Genomic DNA, 22,375 nt, shown 5'->3' with positions numbered 1-22,375 from the left:
CTGTTTGACACTTAAAGAGCGTAGTGGATTCTTTTTACGCAAAATTGCTACATTTTCCTTCGTTCATGAACGTCAATACACCTCATTATCCGTTTTCCCGTCGAAACCGGATGTAGTCGAAGAAAATATAGGAACAAGATGACGCATGAGGTCCCGTATCTATCCATGTTGCTAAATCAAAATCAAATTTTAAAGTAAAAATGCGACACAAAGAACAGTCTCCTTAACACAACATGCAGGTTGATGTTGATGTGTATTCTCAGTGCTAGAAAACTCGCATTCATCAAGGTTTAAAATTCAAATTTTCACAAGACTCGAAAAGTACAAATACTCAAGTACACATTGGTACATGTATGTTGATAGTACGCTACAGAATTAAAAAGATAGCTTAAACATTTACTGCTATATCTAATGCCACCCGAGATAATTTTTCTACGTTTGGAATGGCGAGTTTAGCATGTCAGAGTATACAAAACGAACTGTTATAAATACAAATAAATGACTTACAAAACTTCCTAATTTCCGGAAATTACAAAAATTACTTCATGATGTTCTTTTCCTTGTATACCACTTTCTTGTTTACGTGTGATGTTTGTGTGAGCCGAAAAAACTGCGGGGTATTCTTTAATTATATCAGAAGTTGGTATAACTCGTAACCCAGTAGGCAATGATGCTGATCCGGAAGATGGACAATTAGAAGAAGCAGCTCGGCCTTTGAAATCCATAGCGTCCGTCGGTTCTTCGGTTTCCGTGTTTATTAACGATTCTGAATTAAATACAAACTTGTAACAAGAAAAACGGACATTATACCGGGTGCATCGGTTACTTATATCTGTTCCGAAATTAACGTAAATAAAGCCCATTTTGTAACCAGAATCACTACTACATTTAGATATTTAAGAAAGTTTCAATAATTACATGTAGGTCATAACCAAAGTGTTTAAATAAAAACAGCATACTTCAATTGTTATACACTTTCTTTGTTTAAGTAATGTACATGTAATAAACAGTTGTTAGTATTGAGAAGCATTGATAGACTTTCAAAAATGAGCCTCGGTATAGCTTTTTTTGTTGTTTTTCTTCTAACTTCAGTTTTTGTCCTACGATCTGAATAAAATGAGATACGGGACATACATCAAAGAAACAACAACACAGGCATTTTAATCGCTCCTTGATATGTAATAATTGTCAAAATTATTGTGACCTGCTGTTTCTACTCTTTTTTTCTAAAGTTATAATCTCTTACTTTTGAATTCACGTCGTAATAATTTATGATGCTATTGATTTGTTAAGAGTTTCTGTATATATAAGAAGGTTTTCTTATTCATAATGATTTCAATGAAGTACACATTATGATGACTTGTTCTTTTTATTTTATTCAGTGCAACCTGTAAGATAACAGTAACTTCAAATGGCTTCTATATCAATTTAAAAAAAAACACAGCTAATATTCTACATGTTCTATGTGATAGTGGTTCTGAGTCCATAGTACACTGTGCTACTCTTTGTGTTTTGAAGATACAATGTCGTTTTTTTTCTGGAATCAAAATGGAAAATGTAAGTTGCATTACGTGGTTATATCTAACACAACATCGTGTACAGACATTCCTAGTACTGTCTACTACAGTCTATTACGTACGTAATAGAAGGTGAAATATACTATACTATTATCATTTATCTGTTTCTAAGATGACGTGCTGCTTGGCTGCTTTCGCTTTGTACGCAACAGCGGGCCAGCGTAATACATTTCTCAATTTGTCATGTTTATTTTTAGAGCAAAATCACATTCTTATGTGCATAGGTTTTGCTCTTACGGTTTTCTGCCGCTTTAATAACTGCAACTACTTACCCTCAACTATTGTATTTGTATTTATATTGTAATTGTATTTCTCTGTAAACTTGTATTTAGTTTTTATTTTATTTTTGGTGCATAATACATATATATTCAAAAAGATGTTATTTGTGAAGAAACACAAGCAGCAAATATCCCTTAGATGTACGCATTGTAATATTCTTGTTTTTCCTCCAAACTTTTTATTACAGCACACTAGAAATTACAGTGTAAATATTTTTCGAAAAAAAAACTGTCCGATGAAAAGTGTCAATCGTGAAACTGTACAAACTTCTTTGCATTGTTACGATGGCACAGTGCACAAATTCGTAATTTCTGTTTTTTGCACCTGATAAGGAGTGATAATGGTAAAGTAATCTGTAAAATTCTTTTAAAAAGAAAATGTTGAAATTAAACATTGCATACCATGTAGTAAGATAGCACCACTAAGTTCTTTGTCTTCTTTGAATTGTCTTTAACCTTATTGAGGAAGAGTCCTTGAGCTTGGTTTGATTGATGCTGGGTTTTTTAATTGACCTTGTGATATAGAGGACTGTTTATTTCCAGTTGCCATTTGTAAGGTGTCGTCATCTCTAAGAAACTATTGTGATCTTCCTGTTTGTAGGGAGCTATCTTGGCTATTATTTACATTTATTATCTTTTCTCACGGTCTCGGCTACAACATTCTCACTTGAAGATGATGTTAGCGTTAGTTTCTTGAAAAAAAAAATCAAATTTCCCATTTGGATTCATCTGCTTGTTTGTATTGGAACTGAGTCGGTTGCTGTTTGATTCCATTGAGTAAACACCCAAAAGTCGCAAGGGAGACGCAGTTTTATTTGGTTGAAATGAATCATTAGGTGAAGTAAAACTAAGATAAACTGTGCAGAGAAAATTTTCTTGGATCCCATGGAAACGGAATAAACGACTGGTTTATGGTTTTGTCGAACTCTACTGGTTGATTAGAACCGCTAGATGCAGATTGTATCCTTTCGTTCTGTAGGAAACCCGATTCATTTGAGATGGATGTGGGATTCAATGTAGTCATTTGATCACCTGTTCTGACTGGTTGACTGTTGGTAAATCTCTCCTGATTATTATAGTTTGTAGAGGCTTATTGTTGGCTGATGGGAAATCTGAACATAACAAATAACTTACAAACTGACTTTCAGACATCTTAGTATTTTGTTTTTTGATTGCAATTACGTATTTTTCACATCTCCTTTTATTCATTTAATGATGTAAATCAGTGCGGATAAAAGGATTCCAAACGTCGTGGACAAAAATTATATCAACTTCAGGAACAAAAACACTAATTGAAAGCCTATTGCTTATTATATTAAAATTTTCAATTTCAGGCTTTAAAGTCCACATTTTTTTCAGTTCAAATAAAGTAGCAGTCATTTCTTAAGAATTCATTTCAAATCTATGCCTTATCTTGACTTTGGCTGAAAATTTTAATATAACTTTTAATTTCATATAAGAGCGCACTGGATCCCGGAAGTTTGATTGTTACTTCTGGTCAGAACAACTGTTAATGCTTGAATAAATATGGTTCTAGACTGCTTTCGGATATAGAAAAGCTTTTTAATTGGCCCTTTATAAACTACTACTTTGCATTTTCTGAACTTTATTCCGCATAATACATGTAATACCTATCTGTAGTGTTTTGGAGACTTGCTTGCATTCTTATACAAGGTTTTTGATTTTTTTGGTATCATCTTTGTCTTTTATATGTGTATATACAGCATGCAATAACTTCAAATTTACACTTATGTACAGAGATGAGTTTCATTACAAATACTTGTATTTCGAAGTCGATGTTTTTCGGTAATGATACCAAAATAAGTAATAAAGAAAGAAACGAAAAAGATACTTATTATGAATAATTACTTTTTACAAATTATTCCTTTCCTTTTTATACTTTTTTATTCATTTCCTTACGTAAAAGTTTAAAAATACCTTACCCACCGAAGCCAGATAGGTCCATACTAAAACTGTCACTAGTGTTAACATTATTTGTAAAGACAGTACTTCATGAAATTATAATCAACTTTAACGAATCTTATGTCCTAACAAGATAAAACGTTAAATGCCTCATTAGTTGTTAGTTTCACGAATCTTTATCATTTTTGTTCACTTTCTATCACGTATTTCGTTGTTTTGATAGATCAAACACATCTTCTAATGTATTTCTAATCACATGATTGTCAAATCTGTTTATATAATATAATAGAGAATCGATCTGTCAATAATTTCTACCGATTTTAAACAACATTGTGCATGTTGATGGTATTTGAAGTCGATGTGTTTGCCAAGAAAGGGATAGAACATTGTATCATATTAAAATTATAGAATCTAGTGCACATTTTTAATAGCGTGAATTAATAAAAAATGTACATTAAAGTCGAAGAATAAATAAACAGAACCAGGATCGAGAAACAAACGACAAAAAGACAAAAAAGTCACAAAAACCGCTAATCAGACAACAGAAGATGGAGCAACACGAAGCACAATTTTTAATTTGGTAAAAACGAAAATGATTGTTTTACTAGATACGCATGTATATTTTACACACACAAAATTACCCATGAAGTTGCCTTTTCCAGTCATTTTGTAAATACATACATTGAAAATGATAAACATGTGAGTAGAATGTACAGAATGATACAAAAACTGAAACACTTTCGATTTTGCATAAAAATAAATATAACCATTAACAAAAATTTTTGATCCATAGTCTACCAGCCATGACATTCATGACAACCAGCTACAGCAAATAATGATACGATGACAACAATTTCTCGTGTCACTGTCATCATTCTATTGGTGGTCGATTGATTGATTTGTGTTTAACGCAACTTTCAGGATATTCGTGGCAGTCAGTTTTGGCGGAGGAAACCGGAGTGCCTGGATAAAAAAGTCTAGGGATTATGTAGGATAAGTGCTGGAATCGAACTCACCACCTGAGTGTCGATAGGCCAGTGATACAGTACTTTGACTACCGCTCGGCCACCATGACCCGATTTCAAAAGTTTACGCCGGCGTTTACACAAAAAAAAAGACTAACATTATTAGATTAAATCACGTGTATATGTAGCAACTTTACCTGACCATATAGGAAAATAGGTATTTAGTCGGATCTTAACACGTACTTGTGATTTGGTTAAAACCGGTTTTGTTCAAAATATACGAAGAAATGTCGAGATGTTCAGGACTTAATTAAATCCGTATTTCGGTAGGATGGTGCAAGAATACGATTTTTATTGCGTCTTACACTTTGAGAAGCGAATAACCTTTAACTACTTTATTCAAATATTGTGTAAAAACGTTAATTTTGAGCTATGAAAGTCAAGTGGCTCGAGTATTTTTCTGAGGAAGTTTTAAAAAATTGCAAAGAAATATTTTTACATTGGGTTAGCTTTCTTTAGTCTTAACTATCTATAGATTAACAACTTTTGACTATATTTATAATTTAGAATCATCATTGAAGGTGGGGGACGATTTCGCAGATAATTAATTATATTGATGTGCCATTTGTATGCAAGAGTGACATTTCGTTGTATTATGTGCCAATTCGAAAAAGTTATGCGAGTATTCTCTCCCCTTAACAGGTTCATTATTTTATAATTAAGTTTAGGTTTCTGATATAATTTTTAATAATTACAAAATGTATCAATTCTATATATTTCAGTTTTTGTTATTGGTGTATCAAAAACATTGATGTACGAATAGAAAATGAACCAGCGTAATATAATGGTAATCACAGAGAGGGACCAGCAAGTAATTTTTATTTGTAGCTTATTCAACGTTAAAACAATTTTCCACTATAAACGAATGTTACTTTATACAAATATAAGGACTTTGTTAGCTAAATCTACAAATCTTATTAGATATTATGATTTTTTATTGCAATAGATTAACATATACTATATGTATTATAAACAAAAAATTAAACTAAAATATTTAGCTATTTTTTTTTATCCTGTATTAATTCAAATGAAGTACTTATTATGTAATTTAATTTTATGTTATTATTTGAATAATGATATTATAATTAAAATGAAATAGTGAACGATAATGCATTACACTTTTTAACCTTTTTCGATAATAAATATATCTATTACACTTATCACTGTCTTGAATATTATTTCCTTTCGTCGTATTCTTTTTTTATGGGGGTGGGACTGCTTAAACTTAATTTGGTAATGTGATGGACCATGATAAAAAATTTAAAAGGTAGTTAATATTTTTATTGTAAATTATAATACGATTTGTTGTTAATACATTAATGCTATTACGTCACTGTTCCGTTGAGGGGAGGGTGCATTGGCCACGAACATATGGTCCCATTATTTATGTCCCAATTCCAAGCAAGGAGCATAATAGCCTGTTGTTGTCGTTTGTTGCTGTCTATCGTAGAATTAAAAGCTATCCAACTATCAAAATAATCTGGTTGTTAGTTATCCCTTTCAAGTTGTAATCACAGAGCTTTTTTTTGTTTTATGAGTGCCAGACTTCAACAGAACGTGACACAACCGAATAAGAGTTAAACTATCTCAAAACGTGTACTCAGATGATCACATAACGGTGTCACATTTGGATCAAGCCCTGCTTACCTTTTCCTTTCGACAGCACCTGCAATCAAACCCGGTATGTAGTGGGGTTTCGTGGTTATCACCCTATTTTAGATACTGTTCTTCGTCTACGACTTTGAAATTTTTTTTAAATTTCTTCAGTGTAAATTTATCAATGCATCAGTTCGGGGTTTTTTTTTTGTCTTTTTGTTTGGGGTCACTTAATTTCCTCAGTTAAGGGAAATTTGGATTCATGGAATCATGAAATTCCCTTAAGGGAAATTTGGAGTCATGAAATTTCCTTAAGGGAAATTTGGAATCATGAAATTTCCTCAAGGGAAATTTGGATTCATTAAATTTCCTCAAGGGAAAAATGTTTGTTAAACATTTCCTCAAAGGAAATTGAGCTGAATATCTTTTTGGCTTCTTCTTGTTCATGTTTTTGTACTGTTTTGAGTGTCGCAAATTACACCATTCATTTGTTCGACGATTACGGTTTTAAAAGATAATTGAAGCAATTAAAAAAACCAAGCGTTTTAGTCAATACCAACATCGTCTCAGTTGATATATGCATATTCAATAAACTTTTTAATGACTAAAACCATTTTAATGATACATAGATTAAATCCAACTATCAATAGGTTTTATGCATGTCATACGCATTGCCAACACATATTTGTTCCTCCTGAAAACTTTGTTATGAACATAGCGAAAATGTTTGTTCCTTATGGGAAACTGTTCTGTAGCATATTTTCCATTAGGAACAAGTACTATAAAATTTCTTCCAGCGGAAAAAAATATTCCACATTTTCTCTTCCATTTAAACATTTATGTTATAAAGGAATTCCGTTTCATGACAACCTAACTATTAGACCAAACAAAATAAAAGTTAGCAGAAATATAAAGTGAATTTCTATATTTCTATGGGAAAGTTGGAAATATGAATGATATTTTGAGAACGACTTCGAAGAGGCTGGGCGCTTTTATTTGAAAATTTAAATCAACAACATATGACAGAATATCATAGTTACCTTAACCTCGAGATTATACTCAACTTACTGGAAAATAGTAAGATTACCTAACAAAGGCGGGAGCATGTCCTTTATATATCGTTGAAGAATATATATATTATTTTCGTCTTGAATATGATATATGAATGGATATACGATGCAGGACTTTTGATGTCACTTCCCGGTTTGATTGGATATATTGGCAAACATCTTTATTGTAAAATTAAGTGTACGTCTTTCGTTATATGTCCGTAAAATCGCGAACTGCCCAGTAATTTCAATCCTCTTTCATTTGTAGTTGGTTTAAGTGGTATCTTTTTTTTCTGAGGACGTAACTTAATAAAATTTATTAAACACAGTAAATTATGAATTACATGTAAAATACAAATAAAAAATAATAATAATAAAATATGAACACATTTTTCTAAGACAAAATAAGTTCTTTCTTGAGGACAAATATCTCTATACAGCAAATGAAAGAACAATAAGTATATTGTCTATTTCAGATATTCATAACCTTTTTGTACTGTTGTATTAAAAGAATTTTTTATTTTCCTTGACATAGAGTTGTTTGGATCAAAGTCAATTGTGTCTTCAAGAGCCTTATTGTTTGTTTCTGGTAACAAAATCACAAGGAACGCCGATAAGAACATGAGACCGGCAAATATTAGATAAAGCAATCCAGGAATCTTCTGACTCTGAAAAATAACGAAAATAAATGCCATAAATATTTGAGGAGGTGGTAAATGCTCGTATTATTTAATAAACCAATTTCTATACTAAACTAAATGTTAACATGAAACGCATCTAAATTAATAAATAACCAGATATTCGTCGCATGTTTTATGGTAAATATTATTCTAAATAGAACTGTTTCAAGCTGCATGGCGATGTACTACTTATTGGCTTTAATTTTAAAGGAACTTCCCTCTTTTTTAGAAAATGTGTGTTTACGCTATATAATGTTGTAAAACTAAGAACGGAAATGGAGAATGTGTCAAAGAGACTACAACCCGACCAAACAGCGGAAAACAGTCGAAAGCCACCAATGGGTCTTCAAAACTGCGAGAAAACCCTCACCCTAAAAAAGGTGTACTAATTCAGTGACAATGAACGTCATACTAAACTCCGACATATATAAATGTACTAAAATAAAAAATCATACAAGACTCACAAAAGCCCTCCTGGCTTGGGACAAAAATGCGGCTGTAAGGATGTAGTTTTTTCTTAAATGTGTAGAACTTATGTAATGTTGAACAGAGTTAAATTGGTGCTGAGTTCAATTGGTTCAAGTTACAGAACGGTTGATAAACTACAAAGGAAAAACCCTCCTTTGAAACATTAATTCGGAATCTTTAAATGTGTTTAGCATATTTTTTTTTGATTATGTGTTTTGCATTTTAACAGAGAGTAAACATATCAAGTATAATATTCTCGGTTTTGATCACACAGAAAGTTGGCAGTATGTTTATGAAACATTGAAAACTGAACGTTTCTCATTCTTAACATAAACATACATATATTTATTAAAGGTATTAAGTCACATGACGTTGTAACGGTCAAGTGATTGTTTACTATAAACACGTGTGTGTGTTTATATCAAGCACATGGTGTGTGTTTACGTTCTATTTGATTGGATGGCATATACCCGTACTGCCGGTTTTACGGGTATATGCCCTCATGATTTTCGTGAAAAGCATGATTAAGTATTACTTAAGGGGGTAGCTTGAGAAAATTAAGTTATTCGAAGTTTGCCTATAGTACGACGTAGCAGCATTCGTTATTGTGGTATGTCTGACTCCGAGAAACTTCTAGATTCCGACCATGAATCTTTGCCAGCTGGTACTAGTGTACATTCGTTGCGTGATGGTATTTCTGCACATAATACTGGGAATAACGACTTGGTGGATACTTTCTCTCTGTTTAAAACCTATCTTGATGGGAAGATCGCTACTCTACACAAAGATTTGGCAGTTGGCAACGAGAATTTTTCTACCAAACTCAAGCAGGAAGTTTCAGTTAAACTCAAAGGTGAGGGCAACCAGATACAATTCAACTTTAATTGTGAAATCATGGCCGACCTCGTTAAGCTCCAGAAGCGTATTCCTGATGAAGATGCAGCTTGTCTTAAATTGGTATCTGGAGCTATCCTTAAGGTTAAGAAGCGAAATAAACTCATCCGCATTGCAGACAAATCTCCTGCAGGATGGAAAACCGTCCGTGAATATGAAAGCGACGACCTTGCCTCCGACTCCGAAGACGAGAAGCGCATTCGTTCTGCAGAAACCCGTGCCATCAGGAGTATCAAGGAAAAGAAAAGACCTCATCCTTATAGAACCGCTACAGCTACTGCTTCTGCTCCTTCTGTACCTATGCCTAATCAACATAACGCTAGACAAAACAACTACCAACAGCCGCCCTTTCGGACCGGCAGACGGAGGGAACCGTCATCTCAGGACATCTGTTACAACTGCAACCGGCTTGGCCACTGGCGAACTCAGTGCCCCCTCCTATTCAGTACAAAACCAGGTGTCTCAGGGACAACAAGGCAACAGAATTAATGATAAGTATTTTTATACTACTTTTTTAGATGAACGTAATCTTTACGGACAGTTTGAACTGTTTATGTCACATGCAAAATATTTTGATAATATTGATATTTCATCTGTTGCAAAAGGGGTGAAATATAGCTTACGCAAGCATATACAATTTTGGAAACATATAGGTGCTAATGAGTTTGTTATAAATACTATCAAAAATGGGTATGTTATTCCTTTTTTGCAGACTCCTACATCTATGTCATTTAAGAATAACAAATCTGCTAATGTCCATTCTAAATTTGTAAATGAAGCAATTTCAGAATTACTTGATATCGGAGGTGTTATTGAAACTCCATTTCAACCTTTTGTTGTAAATCCGCTTAGTGTTGCAGTTCAAAGTTCGGGCAAAAAACGTCTGATTTTGGATTTAAGTGAACTGAATGTTTTTATTAAAAAAGAAAGAATTAAATTTGAAGACTGGAAAGTGGCTTTAAACTATTTCACAAAAGATTGCTATCTATTTAAGTTTGATCTTAAGTCTGGTTATTTTCATTATGACGTATGTACTAAACAACAAACATATTTAGGATTTTGCTGGAACAATAAATTTTACTGTTTTACAGTTTTAGCCTTTGGTCTTTCGTCTGCTCCATATCTATTCACTAAATGTTTACGTCCAATCGTAAAATACTGGCGAGAAAACGGCGTAGATATTGTGCTTTACTTAGATGATGGACTTGGAATGGGTAAAAATAAACAAGAAGCTTCCGAATGTTCATCTTTTGTAAAAACGTCTTTGTTAGAAGCAGGGTTTCTTATTAACAGGGAAAAATCTATTTTTGAACCAGTCCAATGTTTAGAGTGGTTAGGTTTAGTTTGGAATTCGTCTGATTTTTCAATTAGTATATCAGATAGACGGATTGAAAATACCCTAGCATCATTGGTTGATGTTTTGAATAACTTTCCTAATTTCACAGCACGAGAATTGGCTCAGGTAACTGGAAAGGTAATTTCTATGTGTCCAGTCATGGGTAACATAACTAGTTTAATGACCCGTTATTTACACTGGGCTATTGAAAGCAGAGTAAAGTGGGATTTAAATTTAAAATTGGAATGTCCCGATTGTGTATTCAATGAGCTCACATTTTGGCTGAATAACATTCTAAGATTGAACAGAAAACATTTAGCAGGTTATTCTTTTCCCCACGTGGTTGTATACTCTGATGCAAGTAATGTAGCTGCTGGTGCTTACTCGATAGATATTGACTCTAATATTTTTCATCAGATGTGGACTTTACAAGAGTCTATACAGAGTTCTACTTGGAGAGAACTTCAAGCTATTTTGTTAGCATTGATGTCTTTTAAAAACCGTTTAAGAAATAAATGTGTTAAATGGCATACAGATAACAATAACTGTGTTTTCATTGTTCAGAAAGGAAGTTCAAAAGTACATTTACAAGAGATAGCTATGAATATTTTTAAGTTGTGTTCTGAATTGAATATTACGTTAGATGTTGTTTGGATCCCGAGATCTGAAAATACTAAAGCTGATTATATTTCAAAAATGATTGATATAGAAGACTGGGGAACAAGCATAGAATTTTTTAAATTTATAGATGATATGTGGGGTCCGCATACTGTGGACAGATTTGCGAGTAATTTAAATAAAAAATTACCCAGGTTTAATTCTAAGTTCTGGAATCCAGGTGTTGAAGCAGTTGATGCGTTCACGCAAAATTGGAACAATGAAGTTAATTGGATTGTTCCTCCAATTTCTGTTGTCTGTAGAGCAATTAAACATTTGATTTTATGTAAAGCTAGAGGCACTTTGATCGTTCCAAAGTGGCCTTCCTCGTCATTTTGGACAATGATTTTTAAAAGAGGTTCGCATTTGCAACCATATGTAATTGATGTTTTAGAATTTCAACCAAATCAGAACATTTTTATTCATGGTATGAATAATAAGTCCTTGTTGGGATCTTCTGAATTCGTTTCTAGTGTTTTAGCTATTAGATTGAACGCTGAGTTCACGTAAGAATTTACGACAAGGCTGTTGAGCAAGGTCGCATAGTAAAGACAAGGCCAAATTTATTGGCAAGGTCGTTTGTTGATGACAAGGCCAAATTTAATAGGCAAGGTCTCACTGACATGGCCAGTATGAAAAATAAATCTGGCAAGGTCATTTAATTATATTGTAAGCTTGTTGTATAGTAGATTATATTTCTATTTCATATGCACGTTTTTCAGATATTTTTTCATGTGGAATATGGAAATCCTTGCCTAAGCCAGTCGACCAAGATTTGACATCTTTATCTAATTGCCTACCTGAGTTCTGTCTGCGTTCGAAGGCCGAGAATACCAAAAGAAAATATTCATATGCATTTAACAATTTCTGTAAGTGGTGTAATAACTATTTAAATGTTAAACCTTTACCAGCTTCAGATTTTTATGTTTCATTGTACTTAATACACCTGTCAAAGACATTTAATTCGTATGCTAAGGTTGAAGAAGCATATTATTCCATAAGCTGGGCTCATAAACTAGCAGGCTATCCAAACCCGTGTTATTCACAGTTGTGTATATCGGTTAAAGAAGGAGCTCATAGAAAGATCGGACATGCTATTGTAAATAAAAAAGAACCAATTACACCAGATATTTTAAAGAAAATTGTTATTAAATATGGTCAATAATGTAACAATCTTATAGAGATTAGAATTTGTTGTATGTGTCTTATAAGCTATGCAGGGTTCTTAAGGTTTTCTGAAATGGTAAATTTAAAAAGATCTGATTTAAAATTTATTGATTCACATGTCTCTTTGCTCATAACGAAAAGCAAAACTGATCATTATAGAGAAGGTACACAGGTTTTAATTGCTAGAACAGATACACAAACATGTCCTGTTAGTATGTTGGAGAAATATTTATTATTATCTAATATTGACACTTCATCTTCAGATTATATATTTAGATCCATGTATTTATGTAAAAAGTCTAAGTCTTATAAACTGAGAGGTCTTACACCTTTATCATATACTAGAGTAAGAGAAATTATATTATCAGCTCTTGAATCTATCGGTTTAGATAAGTCCAAATTTGGATTACATAGCTTGAGATCAGGTGGAGCTACTGCAGCTGCATCAGCTGGCATTCAGGATAGATTATTCAAGAAGCATGGTAGATGGGCTTCAGATAAAGCCAAAGATGGCTATGTAAGAGAAAATATAAAAGAAAAACTGACAGTGTCTAAAAGTTTGGGAATATAATTTTCATAAATATACTTTATACATTGTATATGTATCACTCTATGTTCACATCTCACATCTACTTGCATTTTTTGCTTTCTTTGTCTTTCGAAAGGCTGCTACAGCTGTAGGCACACTTATCCTATTTATGTGTTGTTTTATTTATTAAATAATTTATATTCGTTTGAGTTGGCGAATTAGAATATAAATATATTTATTAAAGGTATTAAGTCACATGACGTTGTAACGGTCAAGTGATTGTTTACTATAAACACGTGTGTGTGTTTATATCAAGCACATGGTGTGTGTTTACGTTCTATTTGATTGGATGGCATATACCCGTACTGCCGGTTTTACGGGTATATGCCCTCATGATTTTCGTGAAAAGCATGATTAAGTATTACTTAAGGGGGTAGCTTGAGAAAATTAAGTTATTCGAAGTTTGCCTATAGTACGACGTAGCAGCATTCGTTATTATGTTTACCCACCCACCCACCCCTTTTATGAGATGGTTATCGTTAATAGGAGTATATGCATTAGTACATTATATTAATATGAATTTTTCCTCTTTTGTAGATAGTTTTTGATTGTGTTACTGTTACTGTATATAACTGTGCTATTGTATGATTGGACTGATGGTAGTGTGCCTGAATTTAAAGTGAAGGACTTTAGTTTGAGAATGAAATTGAATGTAATGTAATATTAAAGGCTGCTACAGCTGTAGGCACACTTATCCTATTTATGTGTTGTTTTATTTATTAAATAATTTATATTCGTTTGAGTTGGCGAATTAGAATATAATGTTAACTTTCTATAATATCACAATGCAACATAGATATAGCCTTTGATACACTGTCCATGTACAACATGTGTCAGCGGAAAACAGGATGTAAGCTACATATAAGTACTATAACTTCTTTAATATTCATTTCTATAATATAATTTATTTAAGGATGTTCGCCCCTCTGTTTCAAAATAACTATCTTTTTAAAAGACTGTGATGAAAGGATAGTCAATAAATAACTTAAATTGTAGAAAAAAATGGCAGGTCCGTGTCCATTTTTTTTCTTTTTAGAAAAAATTATAATCAACTAAAAATTTTGCGGAAAATGATTTTTTAGATTTCTCATACATTTTACATTGGCACCATTTTTTTTCTCTCAAAAAGTATGAAAAATTAAAAAGATTTGAAAAGATTTTCAAAATTGGATTTTGAAAGCTGGATGCAATAGAATTATGAAAAGAAAAGAAGGGATTAGCGGGCAACATTTTTATTGGCATTAAATAAAAAAAAAACCCACAAAAAACACAAAATAACAAAAATCAAACAGAAACAAAAAAAACTACTGGATGCTGAATATCTAACAAAAAATCAAAAGCAAGAATAACAAACACCTTAACTAAGTTTTGATAATAATGCAAAATATTAAATACTACCCACAGCAAAATTCACAATTGGTGCTACCATTATCCCAAATCCAGATGATGCATTAAGCAAACCGGAACCAATGTTTCTACAAAAGATGATATTTTGTAAAAAGGCTAGTGCACTTATATTCCCCAAAATGAGTGATGATATAGAACCAAACATTTAAGCAAGAATGTTGAAACTTCGTCAAATGTGTGTAGATCTGATAAGTCTATAATATTATGTAAAAACACAACAACAAAAAAACACAAACAATTGTATCATTTTAATTGGTTGTTCTGCGAGTTGCGGTTGAAGGAGGTTGAAAATTTGAAAAATCTTTTTCTTTCTAAGTTTACTGTCACTAATTCTGTAGGTTACTATACGTAGTTTACTGTTCAGTAAACATGGTTAAAGATGGAACATCTTTAATGCTATGTTTAAGGGGGCTCCTGGGTATAAATCATTTATTTTTCTATATAGGATTTCGCTATATTTTTTTTAAAATGAACTTTATCAAATACTTAAAAGAAAAATGAAATAAAAAAATGGGGTGACCGTTCATTCAGGTCACAATCTGCCTCCGGAAGAAGCATGCATTTTTGTTAATGTCCTTTTTTTCTGTTGAAATAATAGGAGAAATAGAGGTAATATCAAAATAAAAAAATAACCTAATTACAGAAATGGCTTAGATTTTACAATTATTAAGTTTATGTACAGCTTATTTGAAAACAATAATAGAAAATATAGGTCACCGATGAGTTTAAAAAGATATTTCAAATTTAATGCAAAAAAAATGGCATTTTTGCATCAAAGGGAGATAATTTGGAGCTTTTTCAATGATATAAACATTTTAAAAGTCATCTGGGGCCAAATCGAATCGTTTTTTTGGTTGATTTTTGTACCATGTCATAAAGTAATAACTAATAGTTTAATAAATTAAATTTGTAATGAAAAAATAAAGGTTTAATTTTTTGCTGAAATTTTTGTACCCACGAGCCACCTTAAAGATGTAAAATATTTCGAAATTTATATCTTATCAGGAACAATTGTATATTGTTGAAGACTGTCATTTAAGTCTTTGCTTTTGATTTGTGTGACTAATTTTATCTAAAGTTCATTGGGATATAAATAGTCACCAAACTTGTCTTATTCTGTTGAAATGCATCGTCTTTATAGCGCAACATGAAGTTAAAAGTTAACGCCAGCTATTATTCATATTTCTTGAGAAGGTTCTGTATAAAGTCACTTTCGTTAGAAAAAAAGAACAGGTCGGCAATCAGAGCACAACTGTCAGTTCTAATAGAAGTGTGGATTATCTTTCGAACAAGTCCTCCAAACGATACACGTAACATAATTCTGATTTAAGAAAGAAAGCATTCCGTCTGTTTTTCAATTTAGAATGAGGAATATTTCTGTAGAAAATAGATAAGTCAAATGTTCTTTTACTATTGCAAGAAACATCATAACTTACATTGTATGAACTCAAATAGAGGCTTTGAAAGATCATTATTCACATCATATTCTCATCAACTTACTGAAGGTATTTTTATGGTAAATTTGAAGTCCAGTTTTGATTGGTGATAAAAAAAATATGATTTTAGTTCAAAATATATCAGGCACTTGGCTAACAAAATTCGTAGTGAAGTGTTTTGACAATGCTAAGGTCTTCAGCTATAACATGGCCGGTCTGTCGGATTATAAATGAATTATAAACATGTACAGGTGTAAAGAGGTGCTTTTACTCTTTGTTTTTGTTTCTGTATATTGGTTATTACCAATTCTAATATTTATCACATTTAGCGTTATAACAGTTATACCTTACTACAGTGGGATATATTTCAGCCGTTATAAGCATGACAGATACCCAGCCAGCAGTCACAAATGCTTTTGAGGGAAGTGCAAAAACCGTTACAAATGTTTCCTTATTTTCAATATCTGAAACATAAAGACAGTTGAATAAACTCATCATCAGATCATTATTATAGATGCAAGGATGGACATATTATACATCAAACGTTTCGTCTACAAAGACTCATCAAACACCAAATAAAAAAGTTAAAAAGGCAAATAAAGTACGAAGTTGTAGAGCATTGAATTACATTTCAGTTACTCAATATAACTTTTTACATACGCATTTTTGTTCGGGAAGAAACATAAATAATTATATCGTATTACTATGTTTTTATTTCTGTTTTGATTGTTTTGGCTGTATTTTATTATTATATGCTATATTCAAATATGCATGTACAAGTTGATATTAATATACTTGCAATTCAATTTCTACTTGACGTTCATTTTTTCATCATTTCTATTTCCTAGTTCATGGTTAGGGTTATTTTGTTGTTACGTGCACTGTAAACTGTTGTTAATCTTGTGTTTTACATTTACATACAAAGGTTTGTATTTGTAAACAACGATTCGATCGCGTAAAGCTGGTGTTACCATAACCTATACTAATGCAATCTATATCTTATGTTTGACTTTATGTGAACTCCCATTTTTCGAAGGAATCGAATGCTGGTCTGTTGTAATGTCCACAATTCAGGGTTATCATATAATCCTTTATATGTATTTTCACCTGTTTTTCTCTTTAAGGAAACCTCAAATGATTTTATATTACCTAAGGCTTGTAATATGCCTACGATCATCCCAGAGCATCCACCAATAATATAAAACATTGATGTCGTCCATCTTCTTCCAATGCTGAGCATATAAAAAAATAACATAATACAGCATGATAATGATTATTTCTAATGAAATGATATTACTTAATTCAATGTAAATCATATTTATCAGCTGAACGTCGAGTTGGAAAGCTTCGTGGGTAAATTGCAAAGGAAAAATATTTACCAAAGCTACCATTTTCTCTCTTACTTGTTATTTATAGTATTTGTTGCTATGATTTGTCTTTGTAAATAGTAGTTTAGTGAAGAACACTGTTGAAAAAAATTATATCAATCAGTGGAAGGTTAAACAGAATGCAGAAAATGATGTAATAAATTATACGCCAATATTGACGGCTCCTTTTGGTCCTATTGCATGTATTGCTCGTTACATATTTCTGTTCATAAACATCCTTTGCTTTCAAATATTTGGTTTTCGGGTGTTCATATTAGAGGTAAATCAGAATAGCGCTTCGGCCGAATATTTTTTTTCTTTTGCATTTTTATAGCTGTTTATGTGCTTAAAAAGCCAATAGTGGACTGTTCGCGCAGTATATTTGACGACCGAATACAATGGGTTGTATTCGGAAATTGATTGGTTGTCACTGAAAGCATATCTTTTCGAACCATTCTGGATGAATATTCGATGATTTCTTACCAGTTAGCAAAATACCATCCCGTCACTTGAAATAAACCTATGGCGTTCAGAAGAATCAAATTTAAGTAAATGTTCCCTCCAAGCTGTTGAACTCCAAAAAAGATACCATATGTTCCGTATCCACCGCTAAACCTACGAGAAATATTTTAGCTAATGTGACAAATATTAAAACAATATGACTTGTGATAAATAAACGGCATCTATTTTACTGTCCTAGATGTGTGTTTCGACAATGAATGTCACTTTAGAAAACTGATAAAAATGAGATGAACAGTAAAAATTGAATTAAATCTTTTTACAAACCATAATCTAGAAATCGATTAGTGAATAGATGATAATAGCAAACAATTTCTTTTCTACAAACTTAGGAATAAAAGAAATTTTCAAGATTTTTTTTAACGATTTGTGTGAAATAAGACATGAATAGCTGCATTTTCTTTTCTTTTTGTATATTGCATGACATTGTCTATAAGTTTATAAACTAATGGTATATTTTATTTTCGAATTCAAGCTCTTTCCCTTTTTCTGTTGGTTTGTTAGTTTGGGGAGGAGAATTTTCTACAAAATAATTATTTTTCAGCATAATAATGACGGCAGATATTTTTGTTTTTAAATATTCTACAGTTGATGATATTCTTGAGATGCAAACAAAGGATAGATGACGGCGGAAGTTTTAACACGATTTCAGATATTATCAAATATACATAGACAATTTCTTTCTGTAAACTTAAATGAACTTTTAATATTCAAGTCAATCATACTAATAAACGTATGTATACTTACCACGCAACCATCAGTAAAAGTGTTATCTTTAGAAGTCTAGGATTATCTAATAAGTCTAGAACACTGTATTTCTTCTCTTCAGACACCAAATCTTTTATTTGTATCACTTCTTCATGAAATTTGTCATACTCTGGTGGCTTTTTATTATTCATACTTGCTATTGTTTTAATCACATCGTATGCTCTCCTTATTTTCCAATGTGTCACCAACCATCTAAAGCTTTCAGGTACAAACCTTAAAAATATAATTCATGTATGAGTAAGACAGAGAAAAAAATATGAAAGATGGCTTAAATGATAGGCTATAGATATTTACATTGCAAAACAATAATTATTCTTAAACAGTAAAACAAGTTAGATAACAAATTAATCTTCACACCACAATACATGTGATTGTTTTGAACGAAACCCGTGATTAATAAATTCTATCTTATATAGTTCATAGTGCTTGGTAATTTTCTTTCCATTTTGTCAGTGTTTGTTTAACCAAATTGTATTGCATTGAAGACCTGTTAAAATATGATTATTTAAAATATACCTCCACTTTTTTATGACCACAAAATGGTTGTAAAAGATTTTTTTTCTTTAACTTTGAGCTTCAGTTCTTGCATGTGCTAACTATGAAAGACGAATTAAAATTTTGTATTTCAATTAAAACACGTGTTCAATTTGTAGTCAAAATAAATATTACAATTTTAAAGTAAAACAGATTGGTCAGAATTGTTATCTAACTTATCAAGACAACAGAAGACCTAATGTAAATTTTACGATATATATATATATATATATATATTTTCTTGAAATTGACAGACGAGCGTAATGATAAATAAATTATACTATATGATTTTAAAATTGAGAGGACTCAGATGTAGTTAATTAATATACAACGTCAATATATGAGCAATCATCATGAAAAGTCTTATAGATAAATTTGGTGTTGCTTTCACAATATCTGTACCATCTTTTATAAATGTATAATTCATTAACAATTCCAGTAAATTTTGCTTACTACCTAAATTAGATTTGAAAGATGTAAACTGAAAACTGAAGTTGGGAATGATTGAACTTTTTGTAACGCCACAGGAAGATTTTGCATAAAATCACATGTGTTTCTAAATCTATAACAATTTCAGCTTAAATTAATCTTCAGTTCAAATTGGCATTTGCATTCTTTTTTCAATTCCATATTTGTAGATGCAATTCATTTCACATTTGAAGACTACACATTTTAATAGATTCAACGAAAAAATTGCACCAAAACAACATCTATATGTATTTCGATGTTTTTATAGTAATGAAAGGTGTACTTTGTTAGAATTAGGACTATTCATGATAATCATAAATTCCTATGAGATGATTCCTTCATAAATTGATTAAGATAAATAATTGGACGAGACTTATGTATGCCAGTGCATAACAATTTTTCGAAGTATATCGAATAAACTTGTCATGAAATGAGCAGACTTTACTAATAAAAGTCATAATTGAAATAGTGTAAATTAAGGAAATTGTTCATTTAAAAACAATGAAACATATTATAGCAAAAATTATATATAAAACGTGTACAAAAATTATCGCAAACCAAAATATTTATATTTTTTGTCAAATAATGAGGGTTTTTTTCGACGTGAAGACTTACCGAATATATACATATATATACATATTTTGTAATAATTCCAGTAAGATATAACCTCATGCAATAAAACATGGAATACATCGGGAAATTCTCAATTTTGCACTGCATTGGAGAAAAGAGAAATGTTTTTCCTATGCAGGGGTTGATACTGATATCAAAATATGATTTTCGTGAACATTTCAGATTGAGACAGATTTTGTCAACGGTATTATTAAAATATGGCAAATCAGATCAAATAACAGCTGATAAATAAAGGACAAAACGAATCAATTTAAATTGTAATTTAGCTAGAAACTAACTGCATAGACGAGAGGTGAAAGATACCAAAGGGACATTCAAACGCAACAGCAGAAAACAAGCTGACAATGTCATGGTTAAAAACGAAACAAGATTAGAGGACAAAAAACAGTATACAATATTGAAATATAAATCTTTTCAAAGACCATGCGATAAATAATTATGCAAGAGGAACCCTTAACATATTTTCAACGTCAATTACTTATTGTGTACATTTTGAAGAACAATTATATTTTTTCATTGCTACAATTTTCTCCTTCCATAAATACTTTCTATTGAATGCATACGGTTAACTCACCAAATAATTCCTATAAAATATGGAAATACCAAAAGTGCACTGCCTATCTGGATGTATCGCCAATCATGCAGCCACCAACAAAGACATGCATAAAGCATTCCAAACAGTTCTCTACAAGGTAAAAATCTGAGCATAGATCTTGATTGTCGTGGTGTGAACTCAATAACAAATGTAAAATTTAAAGATGTAGTAAATCCACTCCCTAAACCAATAAAAAATCTGAATACTGCAAACATTTCCCACGTGGATGAGAAAGCAGCCGCAACGTTCAATGATATAATTGTGAACAATGCACAAACGTATGTACTTTTACGCCCAAAAGCGTCTGCAACATGACCAGAAACAAATCCACCAGTGATTAAACCTCCCATTTGTAACGTTGTTATGGTGGATGGAACCCAACTTTTATCGCAGACCAAGTCCCACTGAAATAGATGAAAAGCACCCTGATATGATTTATAACATATATTTCTGAATAATTTTTGAAATAATGAAGCAACTATATCAAAGAAAAAAATCGTTAAAGATATCATGTTTATAATCAGCTTGAATAATTAATCAAGATTCTGAGAGCATTTCTTCTAGGAAGGAACCTTTACTATTTAGAACATGATGAGTTCATATTTTGTCCTAAATAGATGTTATTTCTGACTTACTTAATTCTTTTGAATATGACTTCAACCCTGTATTTGTATTTGAAATGCAGTGTAAACGTTCTTAAAGTTAAAACTGCTAAATACCTTTATCTTTGAATTAAATATTATAATCGGGCTGACTTTATGAAATTAAATTTTTGATTAACAGTAACTTTGAATTAAAAAGGATAATTTTTCATACCTAGTTTAAGTAACATACCTCTGAGACAACAGTGGACATACCGGGATCATAAAGCCGGCTTTTACATATTATTGAAATAGAATTGTCTTTAAATTCACATATTTTCAAGTCTGAAATATTATTTGCTTTAGTAAAATTCAGGCCTTCTAATGAAGTCAGGTCACATCGCCAATTTGGAACAGCCGCACCATATGCCATCATTAAATTACTCCAATTATCTGATATGTTGCTTCCAAATAAAAGAACTATAATTATCCATTGAAAGCGTCCAAGTCCTCCGATATTATCTATAGTCTCTTCTAAATATTCATTAAGGTCTGTCATTTGTGTCCTGATCTACAACAAAGAAGAGTCATATACTCAGTTAATGTATATAATGTTTGACCAGCAATTCAATCTTTAATAAAAATTATAAGTTGAAGAGATTTTTTTAATTGATAATGGGACAACTTTTCACAAAATATCAAATACTTTTCATCAATCTGGATGGTTGAACGAAGTCCCCTGCCAGATTGCAAATGCAGTAGAAATGTACGCCACATATTAACCAAAGTACAAATATCTTATAGTCAAAGGTATCGTCCAGGGAACTA

General features: G+C 31.6%; 2 protein-coding genes and 1 pseudogene across 2 annotated transcripts; 2 read left to right on the top strand and 1 right to left on the bottom strand.

Moving 5' to 3' along the window:
• Window positions 1–7,324: 7,324 nt before the first annotated feature.
• On the bottom strand, window positions 7,325–22,114 carry LOC139506295 (solute carrier family 22 member 6-A-like). Its single transcript, XM_071295435.1, has 8 exons — window positions 21,801–22,114; window positions 20,946–21,370; window positions 18,716–18,949; window positions 17,933–18,064; window positions 17,232–17,314; window positions 16,429–16,546; window positions 14,642–14,714; window positions 7,325–8,116 (listed from the first exon to the last, which is right to left on the bottom strand). The coding sequence occupies exons 1-8, from the start codon at window positions 22,104–22,106 to the stop codon at window positions 7,916–7,918; spliced, it is 1,572 nt and encodes a 523-aa protein (XP_071151536.1). The 5' UTR covers window positions 22,107–22,114; the 3' UTR covers window positions 7,325–7,915.
• LOC139506291 (uncharacterized) lies at window positions 8,935–12,336 on the top strand. The gene is made up of 2 exons (XM_071295433.1): window positions 8,935–9,981; window positions 12,197–12,336. Exon 1 carries the CDS (start codon window positions 9,209–9,211, stop codon window positions 9,977–9,979), a length of 771 nt encoding a protein of 256 aa, XP_071151534.1. The 5' UTR covers window positions 8,935–9,208; the 3' UTR covers window positions 9,980–9,981; window positions 12,197–12,336.
• Window positions 9,988–13,770, top strand: LOC139506292 (uncharacterized; annotated as a pseudogene).
• Window positions 22,115–22,375: the final 261 nt, after the last annotated feature.

Source organism: Mytilus edulis, unplaced genomic scaffold (genome assembly GCF_963676685.1).
Source record: "Mytilus edulis unplaced genomic scaffold, xbMytEdul2.2 SCAFFOLD_109, whole genome shotgun sequence".
NCBI classification, from domain to species: Eukaryota; Metazoa; Mollusca; class Bivalvia; order Mytilida; family Mytilidae; genus Mytilus; species Mytilus edulis.
Note: the sequence above shows the minus strand (reverse complement) of the source record. Positions and strands in the feature narration are given on the sequence as shown.